This window comes from Delphinapterus leucas, chromosome 2 (assembly GCF_059928025.1).
Source record: "Delphinapterus leucas isolate spDelLeu-1000000601 "Yukka" chromosome 2, BTC_Dleu_Yukka2, whole genome shotgun sequence".
Lineage (NCBI taxonomy): Eukaryota > Metazoa > Chordata > Mammalia > Artiodactyla > Monodontidae > Delphinapterus > Delphinapterus leucas.
The window spans coordinates 38,128,158-38,146,496 of NC_143130.1; the positions used below are offsets into that span (position 1 = coordinate 38,128,158).

At 42.1% G+C, this 18,339-nt stretch overlaps 1 protein-coding gene across 1 annotated transcript in view; it reads right to left on the reverse strand.

The window, feature by feature from the left end:
- ADAMTSL3 (ADAMTS like 3) overlaps positions 1-18,339 on the reverse strand; it is a 376,368-nt gene that overhangs the window by 69,446 nt on the left and 288,583 nt on the right. Inside the window, 1 exon segment of the mRNA XM_089906711.1 lies at positions 5,477-5,630. Coding sequence (XP_089762837.1) covers positions 5,477-5,630 — 154 coding nt within the window.

Here is an 18,339-nt window from a genome sequence, read left to right on the forward strand (position 1 = left end):
GACATGGAAGCAACCTAAACGTCCATCAACAGAGGAATGGATAAGGAAGATGTGGTACATATATACGATGGAATATTACTCAGCCATTAAAGGAACGAAATTGTGCCAGTTGCAGAGACATGGATGGACCTAGAGACTGTCATACAGAGTGAAGTCAGAAAGAGAAAAACAAATATTGTATAATATCGCTTATATGTGGAATCTAGAAAAATGATACAAACTTATTTGCAAAGCAGAGACACAGATGTAGAGAACAAACATGTGGATACCAGTGGGGGAAGGGAGGCTGTGATGAATTGAGAAACAGGGACTGACACATATACACTACTATGTATAAAACAGATATAATAAGAACCTGCTGTATAGCAAAGGGAACTCTACTCAATGCTCTGTGGTGACCTAAATGGGAAGGAAATCCAAAAAAGAGGGGATATATGTATACGTATAGCTGATTCACTTTGCTGTACAGCAGAAACGAACACAACATTGTAAAGCAACTATACTCCAATAAAAATTAATGTAAAAAATATATCTAGACAGCTGTCTGAGTAAATAAACCAAAATAAAATCTGACTATGTCACTTCCTTCTTTGATAAAATCTAAACTCCTCATTATGGGGCTCAAGATGCTCTATAGCTCACCTCTCAAGCTTTCCCTTTCACCATAACCCACCTTCAACCTCAGTTCTAATCCTATGGAATTGCCTGCAGTTTCCCCAAACATACCACTCCATTTGTCATACCCCACTTTTGCCGACACTGTTCTCTTTTCCCAGATTCTCCTGTGTCCCGTGTGGATCTGATGAATGGACACAGCTTTCAGAATTCTGCTCAAAGCTTCCTCCTTTTTGAAACTCTTCCTCACATCCCCCAGCTGCAGTGAGTACTTCTGCATCCTTTTATGATATCATTGCCACTTTATTCTCCTTATTTGTTTATATATGTCTCTCTCCTACTAGACTATGAGTTCTTAGAGACAAGAGAAGGGATCCTTTTCATTTTGTATCATAACATCTAAAACACAGTAGCACTTGATGAATGAGTCCTGAAAGAATTAATAAGGAAATGCTATCCCCTGACACTGAAAACAATATATGCCCAGGCAGAGAGATCATCTCTGTCCTTGGGGAACAGCATAGTGTCTGGTACATGTAAACAGGAGTAAACAGTAAGTAAGAGTAAACAGTAAGAGAAAACTCTTACTGTTTATTGAATGAATAACGAATGAATGACTGAGCAAAAGATAAAATAAATGTCTGTTGTTGGATGCTGCAGGAGGCGACACAAGCCCAAGAGGGGTGCTGGCGAGGTAGCCCTGTGCCTGTCTGGGTTTCCAAGGGCTACAGCTATGTCAGGCAGGCAGGGGTGGGTGTTACTGGAATCTGAGAAGGCACAGAGGAAGAGTAGAAGCTCTCTATAATGAGAGCTGAAGAGGCAGACGCTGGGCTGGTACAAGGAGGAAGACCAAGAGCTGGAGAGAAGCGAGTGGGTTTGAGATAACCTGGGAAGGGGATGAGGCATATGTTTCTTGACATTTTCATCATATAGTACACGCCCGGGTGCCTCCCTTCCCTCAAAAAAAATTTTTTTTTTGGCCGCACCATGTGGCATGTGGGATCTTAGTTTTCCGACCCGGGATCAAACCTGCGCCCCCTGCAGTGGAAGCGTGGTCTTACCACCGGACCGCCAGGGAAGTCCTCCAACTATTTTGATGTCAGTACTTGGGTGAAAAATAAGAATTCTTCACCAAGACTTGGGAACCTTTAAAACCAGGAGCCATAATTGAAAAAAGTCTAAACTCAAACACTATATTCCTATTATCTTTTGTTTTCTTTAGATGCCTGATTGGAAGCCAAGACAGGTAGGCTTTTGACAGCAATCTGAGGATGATCCAAGCCTGACATATTTGAAAAGCATGTCTTTGGGTACAACTCATTATAAGTGCTTTGGGGGCCTACACGGAAAAACTGTCCAGAGCTACTATCTAGCTACCCCACATAAACTTATACCCTAGTAAGCCAGAAGACACAATACTAGTTACTCTGTTACATTTTATCCTATCTTAAAGCTATAATAGGAATTAAAGTGGTAACGACATTAAAAATAACTAATACTTTTGAGCCTATGGTATGTGCCCAGCACTGTTTCTAAGCACTTTCTAGGCATTAATTCTCAAAACAATTCTATGAGGTAGGTACAACTACTATTCTCATTTTATAGATAAAAAACTGAGACTCACAGAGATTAAATAACCTGCCCAATGTCACATGATGAGATACTGAGAGAAATGAGATTTGAACTCAAGTTGTCCTAACCACAATGTCATATTACTTTTCACAGATTAAGTGCAACTGAGAAAGATTACTGGGAAAGGTAGGGTTTGTACTGGTCCTTCAAGAATGGGAAGAATGTCAGTTGCTAGATATGGCGGAGGGAAGAATTTAAGCAAGGGGTAAAAGTTGGAGGTGGGAGAATGCAGGGAAGGTCTGGGGAAAAGCAGGCGGGGGACTGTATGGTGCACCACCGGCCTCTAGGGGGAGGTCAAGACATCTTGCCCCCCCCCCCGCCCTCCCCGCCCTCCACCCCACTGCACATTAAAAGGGTCAAAACGGGGAGCAAGAAGATTCTCTCCTCCATAGAGGATGGGTTTTACTTAAACTCAAGGCGCTGATTAGGACACATTTCTAGAAGTGGAGCCTTGACAGGGAATAAAGATCACAGCGTATCTGGGCTTGATCTTTCTTGTCTTCACACCTCTTCCATAACTGAGGGATTAGGCCTATAAAGAAGACCATAATTTTCCAGTCTGGTGAGCAAAGGGGGTGGATGTGACATGAAGGAGAGAGGACAGTCAGAATAGAGGAATAAAAGATGAGTTTATCCACAGAGCGATGGGAACTTGGGGCCAGTAGAGTGGTTACGAAATAGCTGCTATGATGAATTTCTTGGGAATTCTTAGGAATAGGAAAAACACCCACACATTATTGCCCAGGTAAATCAGATAGCGTGAATATGAAGTATGTCTAATCAGGATGGGGGTAGTATTTTCTTCAGCAAATCCCAGTAGCTCAGGTCAGGGAACTAAAAAACAAGCAAATAAAAATCACCTAAAAGGTGATGTCATCCTAATTGCTTTGAGACATGACATTATGGATTCTTTGAAAGGAGATTTCACAAAGTACCTAAGCCTGCGTGTGATCTGCAGTGGTAGGTCAGAAAGTATGTATGACAAGAGATGTTCAGTTTATATCTAGAAAGATGGAATTCTGCTTGAATTGACATGGTGAAATGCATTGATTTTGTACACTGTTAAAAATATTATGTATGCACATTTGTTAAATACGCACACAAACCGATCTTTGTATCATGTTTGTTCTTTGCGTTATTTTGGTTAAAATATAAAAGAGGTTGCTTAGGTTTTAAAATCATGTGGATGTGATAAATGACCATGCTTTATTATCTGAAACAGTCAACTCTGTGAAACAGGAGCCCTACTCAGCTGTTATCTGATCTGTGATACAAGATAAAATCATTAGTTCCTTTACATCCCCTTGTTCTCTCAACTTATCCTGTGTGTTATCATTTATATACATGGTTGTAATTAAAGTTGAAAATGATGACACCGTAAAAAAAGATCACCTAAAAGGTAGCCCACCAGGGTTGAAGGTGAGCAGGGTGATGGAGGTAGTGGGTTAAGGAAGGGCATGGTGATCTGACTCTAGAATTGGTTAAGTGAGCGATGAGGAAATGCCAGCCAAGAGGAGTGGTTTCTAGTGCAAGAGCAGGAAGTTTGGGGACAACAGGGAAGGAAGAACCAGAGGTCACAGTGAAGCATTAACTAAACAAGCAGGGGCCAGGTGGGGAACGGTAGAAGAGCAGGAAGCTATTTAAGTACCAAGAAATGAGGAAGTCTAGGGTGTCACCCTGCCAAGGGGATGGCTGTCAGTGAAACTGACCATGTTGGGAAATTGGGATATCAGGGTGTGAGAAAGTCATCCGCATGGATGCTGGCTCTCCTACGTGTTGGCAGATGTTGGAGAGAAAGAATGGACCTGGTGGTGGTGTGTCCTGGCGAAAGGCAGAAAGGATGCTGGAGGTCGGCACACGATGCATTTGAAGGTGGGATGAGGGCAGTGTACGTGCTAAGTGTGTGATGACAGAGGGAAAATGGTGCAGAGGCAGGTGGGGTAGGGAGAATGGGTCTGTGCCAAGCTCATCCCTCGGCTCTGATATGGTGGTGGGGGGAAGAGGATGTCATAGGAGCGTGCAGAGGGAGAAGCCAAATTTATGCAAGCCAGGGCCATTGATCCAAGGTGATGGCATCAGGCCAGGCTACGGCTGAAGTGGAGGCCCAGCTCGGGGTGACTTGGCTGTGCTGGGAGAATGCATTCCTGTCTCTTGTCTGCTTCCATGACCTACATGTTGGCAAGCTAGAGAATGAGACAGGGTCAGGGGGAAATATGACTGTCTTTTTTTCCTGCTTTTTTTTCCTCCCTAAAACATCCTTTTACTCTGCTTTCTACCGTATGCCGTAACAATTTACAATTTCATCTTCTACCATATTGCATGTCCTAATAACCACGATGTATTCCCACATGTTATTCTGTTATTATTTTAGAGGAAGCTGCCAGAATTTAATCTCACTCTCCTCTAAGACAGTTTACGGTCCAGCCACGTTGCTATGCAACCACCCACAATTAATAAAAATCAGACAGGTAAGCAGCTTGAAGCATGACACTGCGCCACACGCCACAGACATCCTTGAATTCCAGGATACGATAAAACTTGGGGATCTCGAATCTTTGGAATCTCAAGATTTTGAAAACTTGTTCTCAAAGAGTTCCCGGGGAAAAAGAAAGAATGTTGTCTATGAATCACCACAGAGAGGTGGCTAAGAGCGTGGGCTCAGGAATCAGACAGATTTGTGGTCAAAGAGGCCAAGAGGCCCAACTGGCAGCTACAGATCCTTGGTCAAATCTCGGACCTTCTCTACGTCTTGGATGCTTCATCTCTCAATGGGGATAATACCTGGCTCACAATGTTGCTGGGGACTAAATAAGACAGCGCAATAATGCCTGCAAGGAACTCCACAGAGTAAGTGCTCAATAAACGCCATGAATGCTATGACATTTTTTAAAGTTACTATCATTTTTCTTACTTGGTAAGTTTCTTCAGGAAAGTTGCTGGTAAACTTAGTATATATACATACATATACGTACATACATATATGTAAGTATATGTATGTATATACACAGGATGCATTTGTTAAGCAGATGGATATTTCTTCAAACTGACTTTTCTTAGAGCTGTATCTTGGTCTTCAATATTATACCATTTGCCGCTTATAACAATCCTGAATTCTGCTTGATTTGCTTTACCTACAGATTAGAAACATGTTGCTCTATGGAAGATGAAGCCACTCGGGGAGAGGAACAGAATCGGCATATCTGGTGAAGCGTGGACTTTCCATACTTACTCCTGCACACAGGCATTCGGCAAGATCTCGCAAGAGGGGGCCCAGGAAGATGCCTGCACACGGTCTCACTGAGGGGGACACGCCGGCCTTTGGCCGTCAGCCTTTGGCATACCTGCTGTCTCCGCTGGGTTCCAACACCACAACTGACAGAACACTGTAATGAGAATTGGGCGACAGAGTCAAACGGAGTGTGAGCAGACACATCCCCTGCAGCAACAGCGACATCTCCTACGGTGAAACAGGAGGGGTGTTATGTATGGGTGCACCAATAAGTAAGCATTTCCTAGGCTTGGACATCTTTTAGGAGATGGAGATTTTCCCTCACCCCACCACTCCCCATCACTCCCCTCCCCTCCCCTCTGCCTTTTCTTTTCTCTCTTCCCTTCTTCCCTCCCTTCCTTCCTTCCTTCCTTCCTCCTTACTTTCTTCCTTTCTGAGATAGTAACTAATTTCTAGTGATTTATTTATTATATCTAGTGCGGTTTTATGGTCTTGTAATTGATGTCTAATTTATTTTTTAGATGTCTAATCTATTTTATTTTTTAGCTATTTATTAATATAGTAGGATGACTTTGCTTTTTAAAAACTGACATAATATAGACAATAATATGGTATTAACTTTGTATGTTGAATAGAATTATTGTGGTGATCTTTTCATAACGTATACAAACATTGAATCACCATGTTGCACACCTGAAATGAATATATTATATGCCAATTATAGTTCACTAAAAAAAATTAAAATTAAAAAATGACATACACCCATGATCAAGAATTCAAGAAGTAGAAAAGTATAAAAGGAAAGTTTTTGTTTTAAAAAACACGCAAACTGCTCTACATAAGAGAACATTAATATTTGATAATCACTGTGTCTGTAACATTGATATTTGGTAGTCATAATTACATGTGTACATGCAATTTTAATTTAAAATTTTACTGCAATTTTATTAGGTATATTAGAAAAAAATAAACTAAAATAAGATTAAAAGAGTTGCTGAATGGCAGATTTTTTCCCACTATTAAGTGATTAATTCCCAAAAGAACTCTCTGAAGTTAAGAAAGAAGATGAAAGAAACCAACAAGAGGTTTGGGTAGTTATTTTTACTGACATATTTTGACTTAACGAGAGTATCTAGTAAGCACATTTACATTTCCTCTCACCCATCTCTCCTGTGCAACATTCAATTTGTTTTTGTTAAATTATTTAGCTAACATCACGATTTTCTGATATTTACGTTCTGTTCTGAGATGCAGTTGCTGGTTGATTACTCTTAATTCTGTAAATGAATTTACGATCCATCTTCCATCTTTTTTCACCAGCATCTGTGCCTTCCTGGATTTTTTATTTTTAGTCATCTTGATGCTTCATCATGGCCCTGCAAGTTTTTCGAGACGGGCTTATGGGTATGTATGCTCTGACTGCCTCTCTTGCCTTTCCACATGAAGAACAAACAAGATGAAGAGAAAATACCTGGGTCATACTTCCTTTCCTTTTGAATTGTGCAGACACTGCTTCACTGTCTTCTTGCATCTAATGCTACTGTGAAGGTGTAGGAGGCCAAGCAGGGAATTTTTGTTGTTTATTTGTTTGCCTTTTATGCTCAGAGGCCTTTGGCTCCTTTCTTTACCAATGAAGTTCAGCACCTAAGCAGGCTATGTCTTAGTGGGTCATACTTTAGTGGCACGTGATATACCATTATGACTTGCAAATTAAAGCTTTTATTAAAGGAAACTAATTCCCCTTAATTATCTCTGAATATTTTTCTGTTCCATTCGTTTTGTTCTTCTCACAAATACCAATCACACTTATGTCTAATCTCCTCCCTCTGCCTTTCCATATCCATCATTGCCTCTAAAAACCAATTTTACATCTTACTCTTTTTCATATCATATGAGTTATCCAGCTTGTATACCATAGCTCTCTGTTTCCAGTCATTTTAATTGCTTTTTGTTGCTTGTAAAGTAACTTTTACGTCTGCTGTCTAAAGTTCTTCTTTTCACTTTTTTTCCCTGACTATTCCAAGTTGTCTTTTCATCTCCTTCTGTTGACTCATAATCTCTTTCTGAACTCAAACCTCATTTTAAAGCCACTTTCCCCCCAGACATCATGACTATAATTTCCTTGGGAATATGGAGCCTGTTTTTCAGAACTTTTCTCTGGGTAATACCTTTGTGATACTATGCTGTTCATATGACTCTTGCTTCCTGTTCCTTTCCCCACACCTTAACTTCTTTCTTCCCCTTCAATTTTTTTCCCCCAGTTTTGATGCATAGTTTTTATGCCGGAGCTTTTTTTTTTTTTACATCTTTATTGGCGTATAATTGCTTTACAATGGTGTGTTAGTTTCTGCTTTATAACAAAGTGAATCAGTTATACATATACATATGTTCCCATAGCTCCTCCCTCTTGCCGGAGCTTTTTAAACGCAGCTGGCTGTTTGGGAATACCACGGGTTTGGGGAACGAGCTAGGGCATTTCCGTAAATTGGCTGTCTTCAACAGTCTGTCACCAAACTTTTATTTCCTTTGCCCATATATCTCTTCAGATGTTGGCATTGGAAGGGTCGGTGTGACTCAGGGAACAGCCTCTTAAGTAACTTGTTCACTGCGTAATCATCCAGTGATTGCTGCCCTCCTTCCTCCACACCACTCCATTTCTGCAGCCTTCCTTGGCTGGGAGGCCTAAACATGTGGCTTCTCCTGCAGCTCCATCTCCCCCACGGCTCTGCAGGGACAATCACAGTGTTTTCAGGGGCAGCGCATGGTCCCCCATCTAGTGTCTGTAATCAAAGAACCGTTGAGTAGGCCTTTCAGGACCATCACACTTACTCCTAGGGAAATCTATATCCTGCTCGTGCCTGAGGAAATCTTTGTCATCCCTCAGCCTTCCCTCCCTCATTTTGGTCCAGATTTTATGGTCTTTGGCAGGTGTATCTCATAATTGATAGTTTGGGTTTGTGGCCATTTCATTGTTCATTAAAGACAGGATGTTCCTGCTCTTTCATCCTCTTTGTGGGTATTTTGTTGGGTTTCACAGAAGGGGAATGGAATTTTTTTAAATGCCTTTATTGTCCTCTTTAACAGAAAGCCCTAATTATTAAGTTTTTCAGTACAGAGGGAAGCTTTTTGTAAGCTTTTGAACAAATAATTAAAAATTACCATTAGCAACTTATGTATTTTTTTAACACATCAAATCATCATCTAGGAGTTTTCCATAGAATATAAAAACAGTAGTTACATAATTGCCAATCACCACTCATAAGCCATTTCTCATGATCAGTATTTGACTTTTTCTCCCCATTATGAATGGGAAGACCATTTGTAAACCCCTCTTCTAGATGGAGGTCTCACGTGACCTTGTATCTGCTAAGTTCAAGGTTAGCGTGCCATTAGAGAAGGTTCACAGCTGAGACAGCAGAGAGGACAGAACCAGTGCCATTAATTATGACTCACAAAACAGCAACTTTATGCCAAAGCTTCTATGATTTATTCCATAGAAATATGGTAGATTCCTCTGGAAGAGCTCATGGGAACAACATACCCTGAGTTCTTGTAACTTTGGAACTATTTGTCTGCGACCTTCAAACTTGAAGATCAGTTGGGCAGGACAGAAAATCCTTGGTTCACATTTCCTCTTTTAGTACATTAAAGGTGTTGCTCCATTGTTTTCTACTGTGAAGTGGTATTGTTGCGAAGTCTGATGCTAACCTGATTTTCTTTCCCTAGTAAGTGACTTGGTCCTTTTGCCTAGAAACACTAACACATTATTCTTTAATCTTTAACATCCAGTGTCTTTAGTAGAGTATGTCTTGATATTGACCATTCTGGGTCAATTTTCCCAGGTATATGGTGTGCCCTTTCAGTGTGGTGCTTGGAATCTTTTATTTATAGTCTTGTTCTGTTACATTGTTTCGGTTTTCTTTTCTCAGGACTCTAATCGGGTCTCATCCTTTAGACCAAACTCTAAAGCTGCATTTTCTACAACACTTTCCTGGGACTCAGGCAGACTCAGATGTTTCCCCTCAATTTTCACTTATTTCTGTAGATGGGGCAACTTTATTGGACTTTATATACAATTCTTTTCATCGGTCTGCCTCATTCAACTGTGAGCTCATTGAAGACTGTATTCTTGATTGTCTCAGATTCCTGGTACCTGGAGTAATCAATCATAGCAGTGCTCAGTAAATGACTGTGAAGATGCTGAGCTGTGGCAATAGGCATACTCAATTTAGAAGAAGATTCTACAAGTCTATTTATTTCAGTCAACAAATAAGAGCATTTCTATCCTAAGTACCTGATTTATCAATAAGCTGAAACTGTCTTGTTGATAAGATTTTGTGTGTGTGTGTGTGTGTGTGTGTGTGTGTGTGTGTGAATATCCCTTTCATGCAGTTGTGTGCTAGTAAATGTTTCACAACAGGTCCATGGAAAAGAGGGCCCTGATTGTAACATTTGCCAATTTCTGTGGTGTAAATATTCCCATCAGGGCTGATTTCAAGCTGTCGTCCAAATGTCATTGAATACAAGGTAGGAAGAGATCACAATTGGTTCTCGAAAGCTAGTATGAACTGGCTCCAACACACTACTGCCTTGCTGAGTCATAATTAATAAATCTATTGAAAACTGGAAAGCCATATTTGGAAATCCATGTGTCCTGGACATATCTTGAGCTGTACTTTGTAAAATGTCTCATGTATAGAGATCTTTCCCTTTTTACTTAGCATATGGACATATTTCAAGAATTGAAGAGTTGGCAGGTATAGGTAACTGAATACAGGAGGCAAAGTCAGAGATGATCAGAAGTGTTGGAAAGATGCTGGTGCACTGACAGGGACAGGAAGTAGGTGGCGGAGCTGGTTGGGAATGAAGAGGGTGTCCCTTTGCTTTCCCATAATGAGGATACATCCTACTTGGGGAGCTAAGGACAGGTACTGAAGAGAAAGTCAGAAACTGTTCCTGGAGACAGAGAGTCACCTACAGAAGTCAGAGGAGAAGTCCCACCACAGAATCATCGATGGAGGAAAAATGCAGTGATAAAAATCAAAGGGTCAAATACTGAGCTTTTTGGAGATTTGGAAGAAGGCAAACCAATAGAAAAGATGCAGTCGGGTAAGTAGGAAAAATAAATAACACCAAGAAACGCCCTGAAGGAGAATGATGAAAGTGGACAAAATGGCCAAATGCTCCATCAAAGTAGAGAGAACAAAGAATGAGGAGAGGCTACTGGATTTCAGTCAAAGGAATAGGGTCACAAAACCGTCCACAAGGGGTATGTGGATTGCAGAAATCCACCTTTAGGGAAGACTGCCCCATATAAGTGTCGATGCTCCTTGTTTTTTTTTTTTTCAAATTTATTTATTTATGTAATTTATTTATTTTTGGCTGCGTTGGGTCTTTGTTGCCGTGCGCGGGCTTTCTCTAGTTGTGGCGAGCAGGGGCTACTCTTCGTTGCAATGCACGGGCTTCTCATTGTGGTGGCTTCTCCTTTTGTGGAGCACGGGCTCCAGGCATGTGGGCTTCAGTAGTTGTGGCACACAGGCTCGGCAGTTGTGGCTCGCAGGCCCTAGTGCGCAGGCTCAGTAGTTGTGGCGCACGGGTTTAGCTGCCTTGCGGCATGTGGGATCTTCCCGGACCAGGGCTCGAACCTGTGTCCCCTGCATTGGCAGGCAGATTCTCTACCACTGCGCCACCAGGGAAGCCAATGCTCCTTTTTGGTAACTAGAAAAGCAGTGTAAGAATTGAAGGTTCCTTTCTGCCTAAAACTGGGTTCAGATCTAAGGAAATCAAGGAAAAGGAATGAGCCAATGAATGAACAAAGCCCAAACATGTCATGAATAGAGCTAGTGTCGGGGAGAGAGGAGTATTCCAGATGCAGCCTAAGAGGCCTGGCTCGGCGAAAAGCGGAAATTCTGGTGTGGCTTTTCAGTCTTTCTGGGTTCAGGGGTAGTGGCCAGTTCCAAAGTGGAAGGGCCTCATCCAGAACCACAAGATTGATGGCTGCCCTGGAATGAGCCATCCCATGCCAGAGGGACGAGCCTGGCAAAAAGCTTTAGGGATGGTGGCAATTTGGCATCAGAGTCTCTGCCAAAACAAAGCAACTCAGAAATGAGAGAAAATTTCAACCATCAAGAGAAAAGCTGAATTCCGTAGGAAACACAAACTGCTGGGCGACACGTGGGCCTAACTGGACCCAAGTCTGAACGCTGGCTCTGCCTTCCTGTGCACGTGGGCACACCTGCTCCTCCTCCCACATGCAGGTGTCCTGGAGATGTGGCCTTGGCTAGGAGCAGGAAGATGTCCTGACTGTGCTTGGGCTGACCTCTTGGAGTGTGCACAAGCTTGCTCTCGCCTTGGTGAATGGTCGCCTAGGAAACTGATCTGCCTCAGGTCCAGCCCAGCTCACGTGGCTAAACTCTTCTGTCTCCTCTTCTTTCTTCCAGCAAAATCTCTTCCAGTGAATGATTTTCCTGTCCTCTGTTAGCTGGCCTGAGCTTTACTACAGCTCACTACTTCAACACCATTTTGCATTTCCCCTGTCTTTGCAAACGCTCTTGAGGAAGAGTATTTACCTGCTCAGAGGTCTATAGGGCCCAAGGACCTGTCAGCAATCTCATGGCCGCTGGCCTCAAGGACGCTATAGGCCAGATGAGAAGACCACGTGGATGCTCAGGAAGTAGCTCCCCATTAAAACGCAATAAAAAAGAAAACCTGGGGTCATTATGAGTTAAAGCTGGGAAATGCTGTATGATTTTAGGGAGTGGAAGACTTCACAGAGGAGGGAAGCTTAGAGCTGGGCCCAGGATTTGAGGGTAACAAGAGCAAAGACACAAGGCAAGCCTGAGTAAACGTGGTAAAGGGTGTTCATTCAGTGAAACATACCCAGCAACTACAAATTCCGTTATTCACAGAGGGAATGGACAGGAGAGGAAAGCAAGGATGTCAGCCCCAGCCTCTCCTCTAAAAGGCCAGTGAGAAGAGTTTGTTTAGGAGGTAGGATGGAACTGTGAAGGCCTCTTTTCTCTCAGAGGAAATAAGAAAAGAGGTGAGGGGGGTGTGGTATTTTAGAGCACAGCAGGGGTTCTAGGTGCTCCCGGGCTGCATCCGCTCACGCCTTGTCTTTCCCTTTTCCTGCCTCTTCCTCTTGGGTTAGGGCAGCACTTGCTCAGAGAAGTTATTTCCCAGAGCCATCCCTACTTTGGACACATTGAAGGGCTAAGCAGCCCTCCCAAGGATGAGGGGCAGGTGGGGAAATGCTTCTCAAATGGTAATGTGCCTGACAACACCTGGGGATCTTGTTCAAATGCAGGTTCTGATTCCTTAGGTCAGGGTGGGACTTGAGAGCCTTATCTCTTACAAGTTCCCAGCTTCTAAAAAGATGCCCATTTGGCTGGTCCCGGTGTCACAATGAGTGCAGTAAGGTGACCAAGCATTCACGATGCCAAGAGTTCTCTCCACAAATGCGTGGCTATCCCCTCCCTGAAGTTCTGCCCCTAACCTTATGGAGACAGTAACCGGAAGCATTTAATGAGGGTTTGGGGAAACATTTAGGCAGACCCTCAGTGACCTGGATTAGGACCATGACTTGTGGCTTGTCAGTTAAGATAGTTTATACATACTAGCACTTAATTGAGCTAGACAGTTAAAACAGGAAAAATATAAAACTGTAGAACATGCAGATAAAAGTACTGTCAATCCAACCTATGCTAGAAGGATGCTCAGGGGGATGGGAAGGGTCCACTCGGTTAGGTGTTTCCATACCTAATATCTCATGTTATCCTCAGAACAACCACTGTGTTAAAAGAAAGGAAAATGGAGGCTCACACAGGTTAAGGATATGGAACGAGGTCACCTGCAGGCATTAAAGCTTGTAGGTTCCATCATGGGTCTGTTTGGCTCAAAAGCTCTTGTTCTTGCATGAGAGACATGAGTGTACACAGTTTATACTAAACTTGGGTCACACAAACTCAGGTTTGAATCCTAGCTCTACCCTTGGGAAGGCGACTTCAGTCTGAATGTACCTCTGTTTTCTCATCTACAGAAATGGATACATCAGCTCCCAGGGCCGTCGTTAGGATGAGATGGGAGTGGTATCATACAATAGGTTGCAACCCTACCATCACTGAATTTAGGACTCAGGGAAGTTCATAAATGTCAGTTATTGTCCTTTCTTATTTCTTGAAATTATTTCTAAGGTTAGGCTGCCCCTCTGATCCCAGAAGATACACATTTGGGGCAGTGACTGGAGATTAGAGGACCCTCATTACAGACCTCAACTACCTGCTTCAGAACCTTTGCTAAAACCTCAGCCTATAGACAGTAAGGATGCAGCAAGACTGGAAGAAAGAGCTGGAATAAGAATAAAGGGGGCTGCTGCCAAAGAGGCAAGAGACCATTTCTTCCCTCTTTGTTTCCTGGTGCGCGAAGAGAGGGGATTAAGAGCGCTGCTTAAAGGAGCTCCAGAGATGGTCGCGAGCCGCGGCTAAAAGCGCGGACCCCAGAGACGGGCATGAGACGCTAAGGCTGCTGCTGCCGCCACCAAGAAGCCTGTGTGCGAGCACAGCTTACTATCCACACACCCCCTTCCGGGGAGCCTGCGCAGCCCGCCACTGCCAGCGTCCCGGGATCCAGGGACTACTTCCCCGGTAGAACGCACGGCGTGCCTCAGGCTGGTGCAACGTCCAGCCGGTCTCTGGCGCCGCAGGCCCGCCCCGCCCTCCGTGCCCCGCCCTCCTCCCACCCCCACCCCCACCCCCGGCCTAAGTGAGCCAGAGCCCGCGAATCAGCGGTTCCTTTAGCCCCGTCCTGTCTGAGCGAAGAACAGATGCCCTCAGGTGACCTACACGCATAGGCGGGGCCACATCCAAAGCTGAGCCCCGGAAGCTGTGAGAACAAAGAAGAGAAAGGGAAATCTCTCCCAGCAGCCTCAGAAGCAGCGGATCAAAGCTCCACAATCAACTTGATGTACCTGCATCTGTGGAATACATGAATAGACAACGAATCATCCCAAATTGAGGAGGTGGACTTTGAGAGCAAGATTTATGATTTTTTCCCCTTTTCCTCTTTTTGTGAGTGTGTATGTGTATGCTTCTGTGTGAGATTTTGTCTGTATAGCTTTGCTTCCACCATTTGTCCTAGGGTTCTATCCATCCATTTTTTAAAAAATTTTTTCTTAATAATTATTTTTTATTTTAATAACTATTTTATTTTACTTTATTTTATTTTACTTTATCTTCTTTCTTTCCTTCCTTTTTTCCTTTCTTCCCTCCTTCCTTCCTTCCTTCCTCCCTCCCTCCCTCACTCACTCCTTTCTTTCTTTTTCTTTCTTTATTTCTTTCTTTTTCTTTCTTTCTTTCTTTCATTCTTCCTTTGTTTCTTTCTACTTCTACCAATTCTTTCTTTCTACTTTTTCTCCCTTTTATTCTGAGCCGTGTAGATGAAAGGCTCTCGGTGCTGCAGCCAGGAGTCAGTGCTGTGCCTCTGAGGTGGGAGAGCCAACTTCAGGACACTGGTCCACAAGAGACCTCCCAGCTCCACATAATATCAAACGGCGAAAATCTCCCAGAGATCTCCATCTCAACGCCAGCACCCAGCTTCACTCAACGACCAGCAAGCTACAGTGCTGGACATCCTATGCCAAACAACTAGCAAGACAGGAACACAACCCCACCCATTAGCAGAGAGGCTGCCCAAAATCATAATAAGTCCACAGACACCCCAAAACACACCACCAGACGTGGACCTGCCCACGAGAAAGACAAGATCCAGCCTCATCCACCAGAACACATGCACTAGTCCCCTCCAACAGGAAGCCTACACAACCCACTGGACCAACCTTAGCCACTGGGGACAGACACCAAAAACAACAGGAACTACGAACCTGCAGCTTGCAAAAAGGAGACCCCAAACACAGTAAGAGAAGCAAAATGAGAAGACAGAAAAACACACATCAGTTGAAGGAGCAAGATAAAGACCCACCAGACCTAACAAATGAAGAGGAAATAGGCAGTCTACCTGAAAAAGAATTCAGAATAATGATAGTAAAGATGATCCAAAATCTTGGAAATAGAATAGACAAAATACAAGAAGCATTTAACAAGAACCTAGAATAACTAAAGATGAAGCAAACAATGATGAACAACACAATGAATGAAATAAAAAATACTCTAGATGGGATCAATAGAAGAATAACTGAGGCAGAAGAACGGATAAGTGACCTGGAAGATAAAATAGTGGAAATAACTACTGCAGAGCAGAATAAAGAAAAAAGAATGAAAAGAACTGAGGACAGTCTCAGAGACCTCTGGGACAACATTAAATGCACCAACATCTGAATTATAGGGGTTCCAGAAGAAGAAGAGAAAAAGAAAGGGACTGAGAAAATATTTGAAGAGATTATAGTTGAAAACTTCCGTAATATGGGAAAGGAAATAGTTAATCAAGTCTAGGAAGCACAGAGAGCCCGATACAGGATAAATCCAAGGAGAAATATGCCAAGACACATGTTAATCAAACTGTCAAAAATTAAATACAAAGAAAACATATAAAAAGCAACAAGGGAAAAACAACAAATAACACACAAGGGAATCCCCATAAGGTTAACCGCTGATCTTTCAGCAGAAACTCTGCGAGCCAGAAGGGACTGGCAGGACATATTTAAAGTGATGAAGGAGAAAAACCTACAACCGAGATTACTCTACCCAGCAAGGATCTCATTCAGATTTGATGGAGAAATTAAAAGCTTTACAGACAAGCAAAAGCTGAGAGAGTTCAGCACCACCAAACGAGCTTTACAACAAATGCTAAAGGAAATTCTCTAGGCAGGAGACACAAGAGAAGGAAAAGACCTACAATAACAAACCCAAAACAATTAAGAAAATGGGAATAGGAACATACATATCGATAATTACCTTAAATGTAAATGGACTAAATGCTCTCACCAAAAGAGACAGATTGGCTGAATGGATACAAAAACAAGACCCATATATATGCTGTCTACAAGAGACCCACTTAAGACCTAGAGACACATACAGACTGAAAGTAAGGGGATGGAAAAAGATATTCCATGCAAATGGAAACCAAAAGAAAGCTGGAGCAGCAATTCTCATATCAGACAAAATAGACTTTAAAGTGAAGACTATCAGAAGAGACAAAGAAGGACACTACGTAATGATCAAGGGATCGATCCAAGAAGAAGATACAACAATTGTAAATATTTATGCACCCAACATAGGAGCACCTCAATACATAAGGCAAATACTAACAGCCATAAAAGGGGAAATCAACAGTAACACATTCATAGTAGGGGACTTGAACACCCCACTTTCACCAATGGAAAGATCATCCAAAATGAAAATAAATAAGGAAACAAAAGCTTTAAATGATACATTAAACAAGATGGACTTAATTGATATTTATAGGACATTCCATCCAAAAACAACAGAATACACATTTTTCCCAAGTGCTCGTGGAACATTATACAGGATAGATCATATCCTGGATCACAAATCAAGCCTTGGTAAATTTAAGAAAATTGAAATTGTATCAAGTATCTTTTCCGACCACAACGCTATGAGACTAGATATCAATTACAGGAAAAGATCTGTAAAAAATACAAACACGTGGAGGCTAAACAATACACTACTTAATAACGAAGTGATCACTGAAGAAATCAAAGAGGAAATCAAAAAATACCTAGAAACAAATGACAATGGAGACACGATGACCCAAAACCTATGGGATGCAGCAAAAGCAGTTCTGAGAGGGAAGTTTATAGCAATACAATCTTACCTTAAGAAAAAGGAAACATCTCGAATAAACAACCTAACCTTGTACCTAAAGCAATTAGAGAAAGAAGAACAACAAACCCCCAAAGTTAGCAGAGGGAAAGAAATCATAAAAATCAGATCAGAAATAAATGAAAAAGAAATGAAGGAAACAATAGCAAAGGTCAATAAAACTAAAAGCTGGTTCTTTGAGAAGATAAACAAAATTGATAAACCATTAGCCTGACTCATCAAGAAAAAAAGGGAGAAGACTGAAATCAACAGAATTAGAAATGAAAAAGGAGAAGTAACAACTGACACTGTAGAAATAGAAAACATCATGAGAGACTACTACAAGCAACTCTATGCCAATAAAATGGACAACCTGGAAGAAATGGACAAATTCTTAGAAAGGCACAACCTGCCAAGACTGAATCAGGAAGAAACAGAAAATATGAACAGACCAATCACAAGCACTGAAATTGAAATTGATTAAAAATCTTCCAACAAACAGAAGCCCAGGACCAGATGGCTTCACAGGCAAATTCTATCAAACATTTAGAGAAGAGCTATCACCTACCCTTCTCAAACTCTTCCAAGATATAGCAGAGGGAGGAACACTCCCAAACTCATTCTACGAGGCCACCATCACCCTGATACCAAAACCAGACAAGGATGTCACAAAGAAAGAAAACTACAGGCCAATATCACTGATGAAGATAGATGCAAAAATCCTCAACAAAATACTAGCAAACAGAATCCAACAACACTTTAAGAGGATATTACACCATGATCAAGTGGGGTTTATTCCAGGAATGTAAGGATTCTTCAATATACGCAAATCAATCAACGTGATACACCATATTAACAAACTGAAGGAGAAAAACCATATGATCATCTCAATAGATGCAGAGAAAGCTTTTGACAAAATTCAACACCCATTTATGATAAAAACCCTCCAGAAAGTAGGCATAGAGGGAACTTACCTCAACATAATAAAGGCCATATATGACAAACCCACAGCCAACATCATCCTCAATGGTGAAAAACTGAAAGCATTTCCACTGGGATCAGGAACAAGACAAGGTTCCCACTCTCACC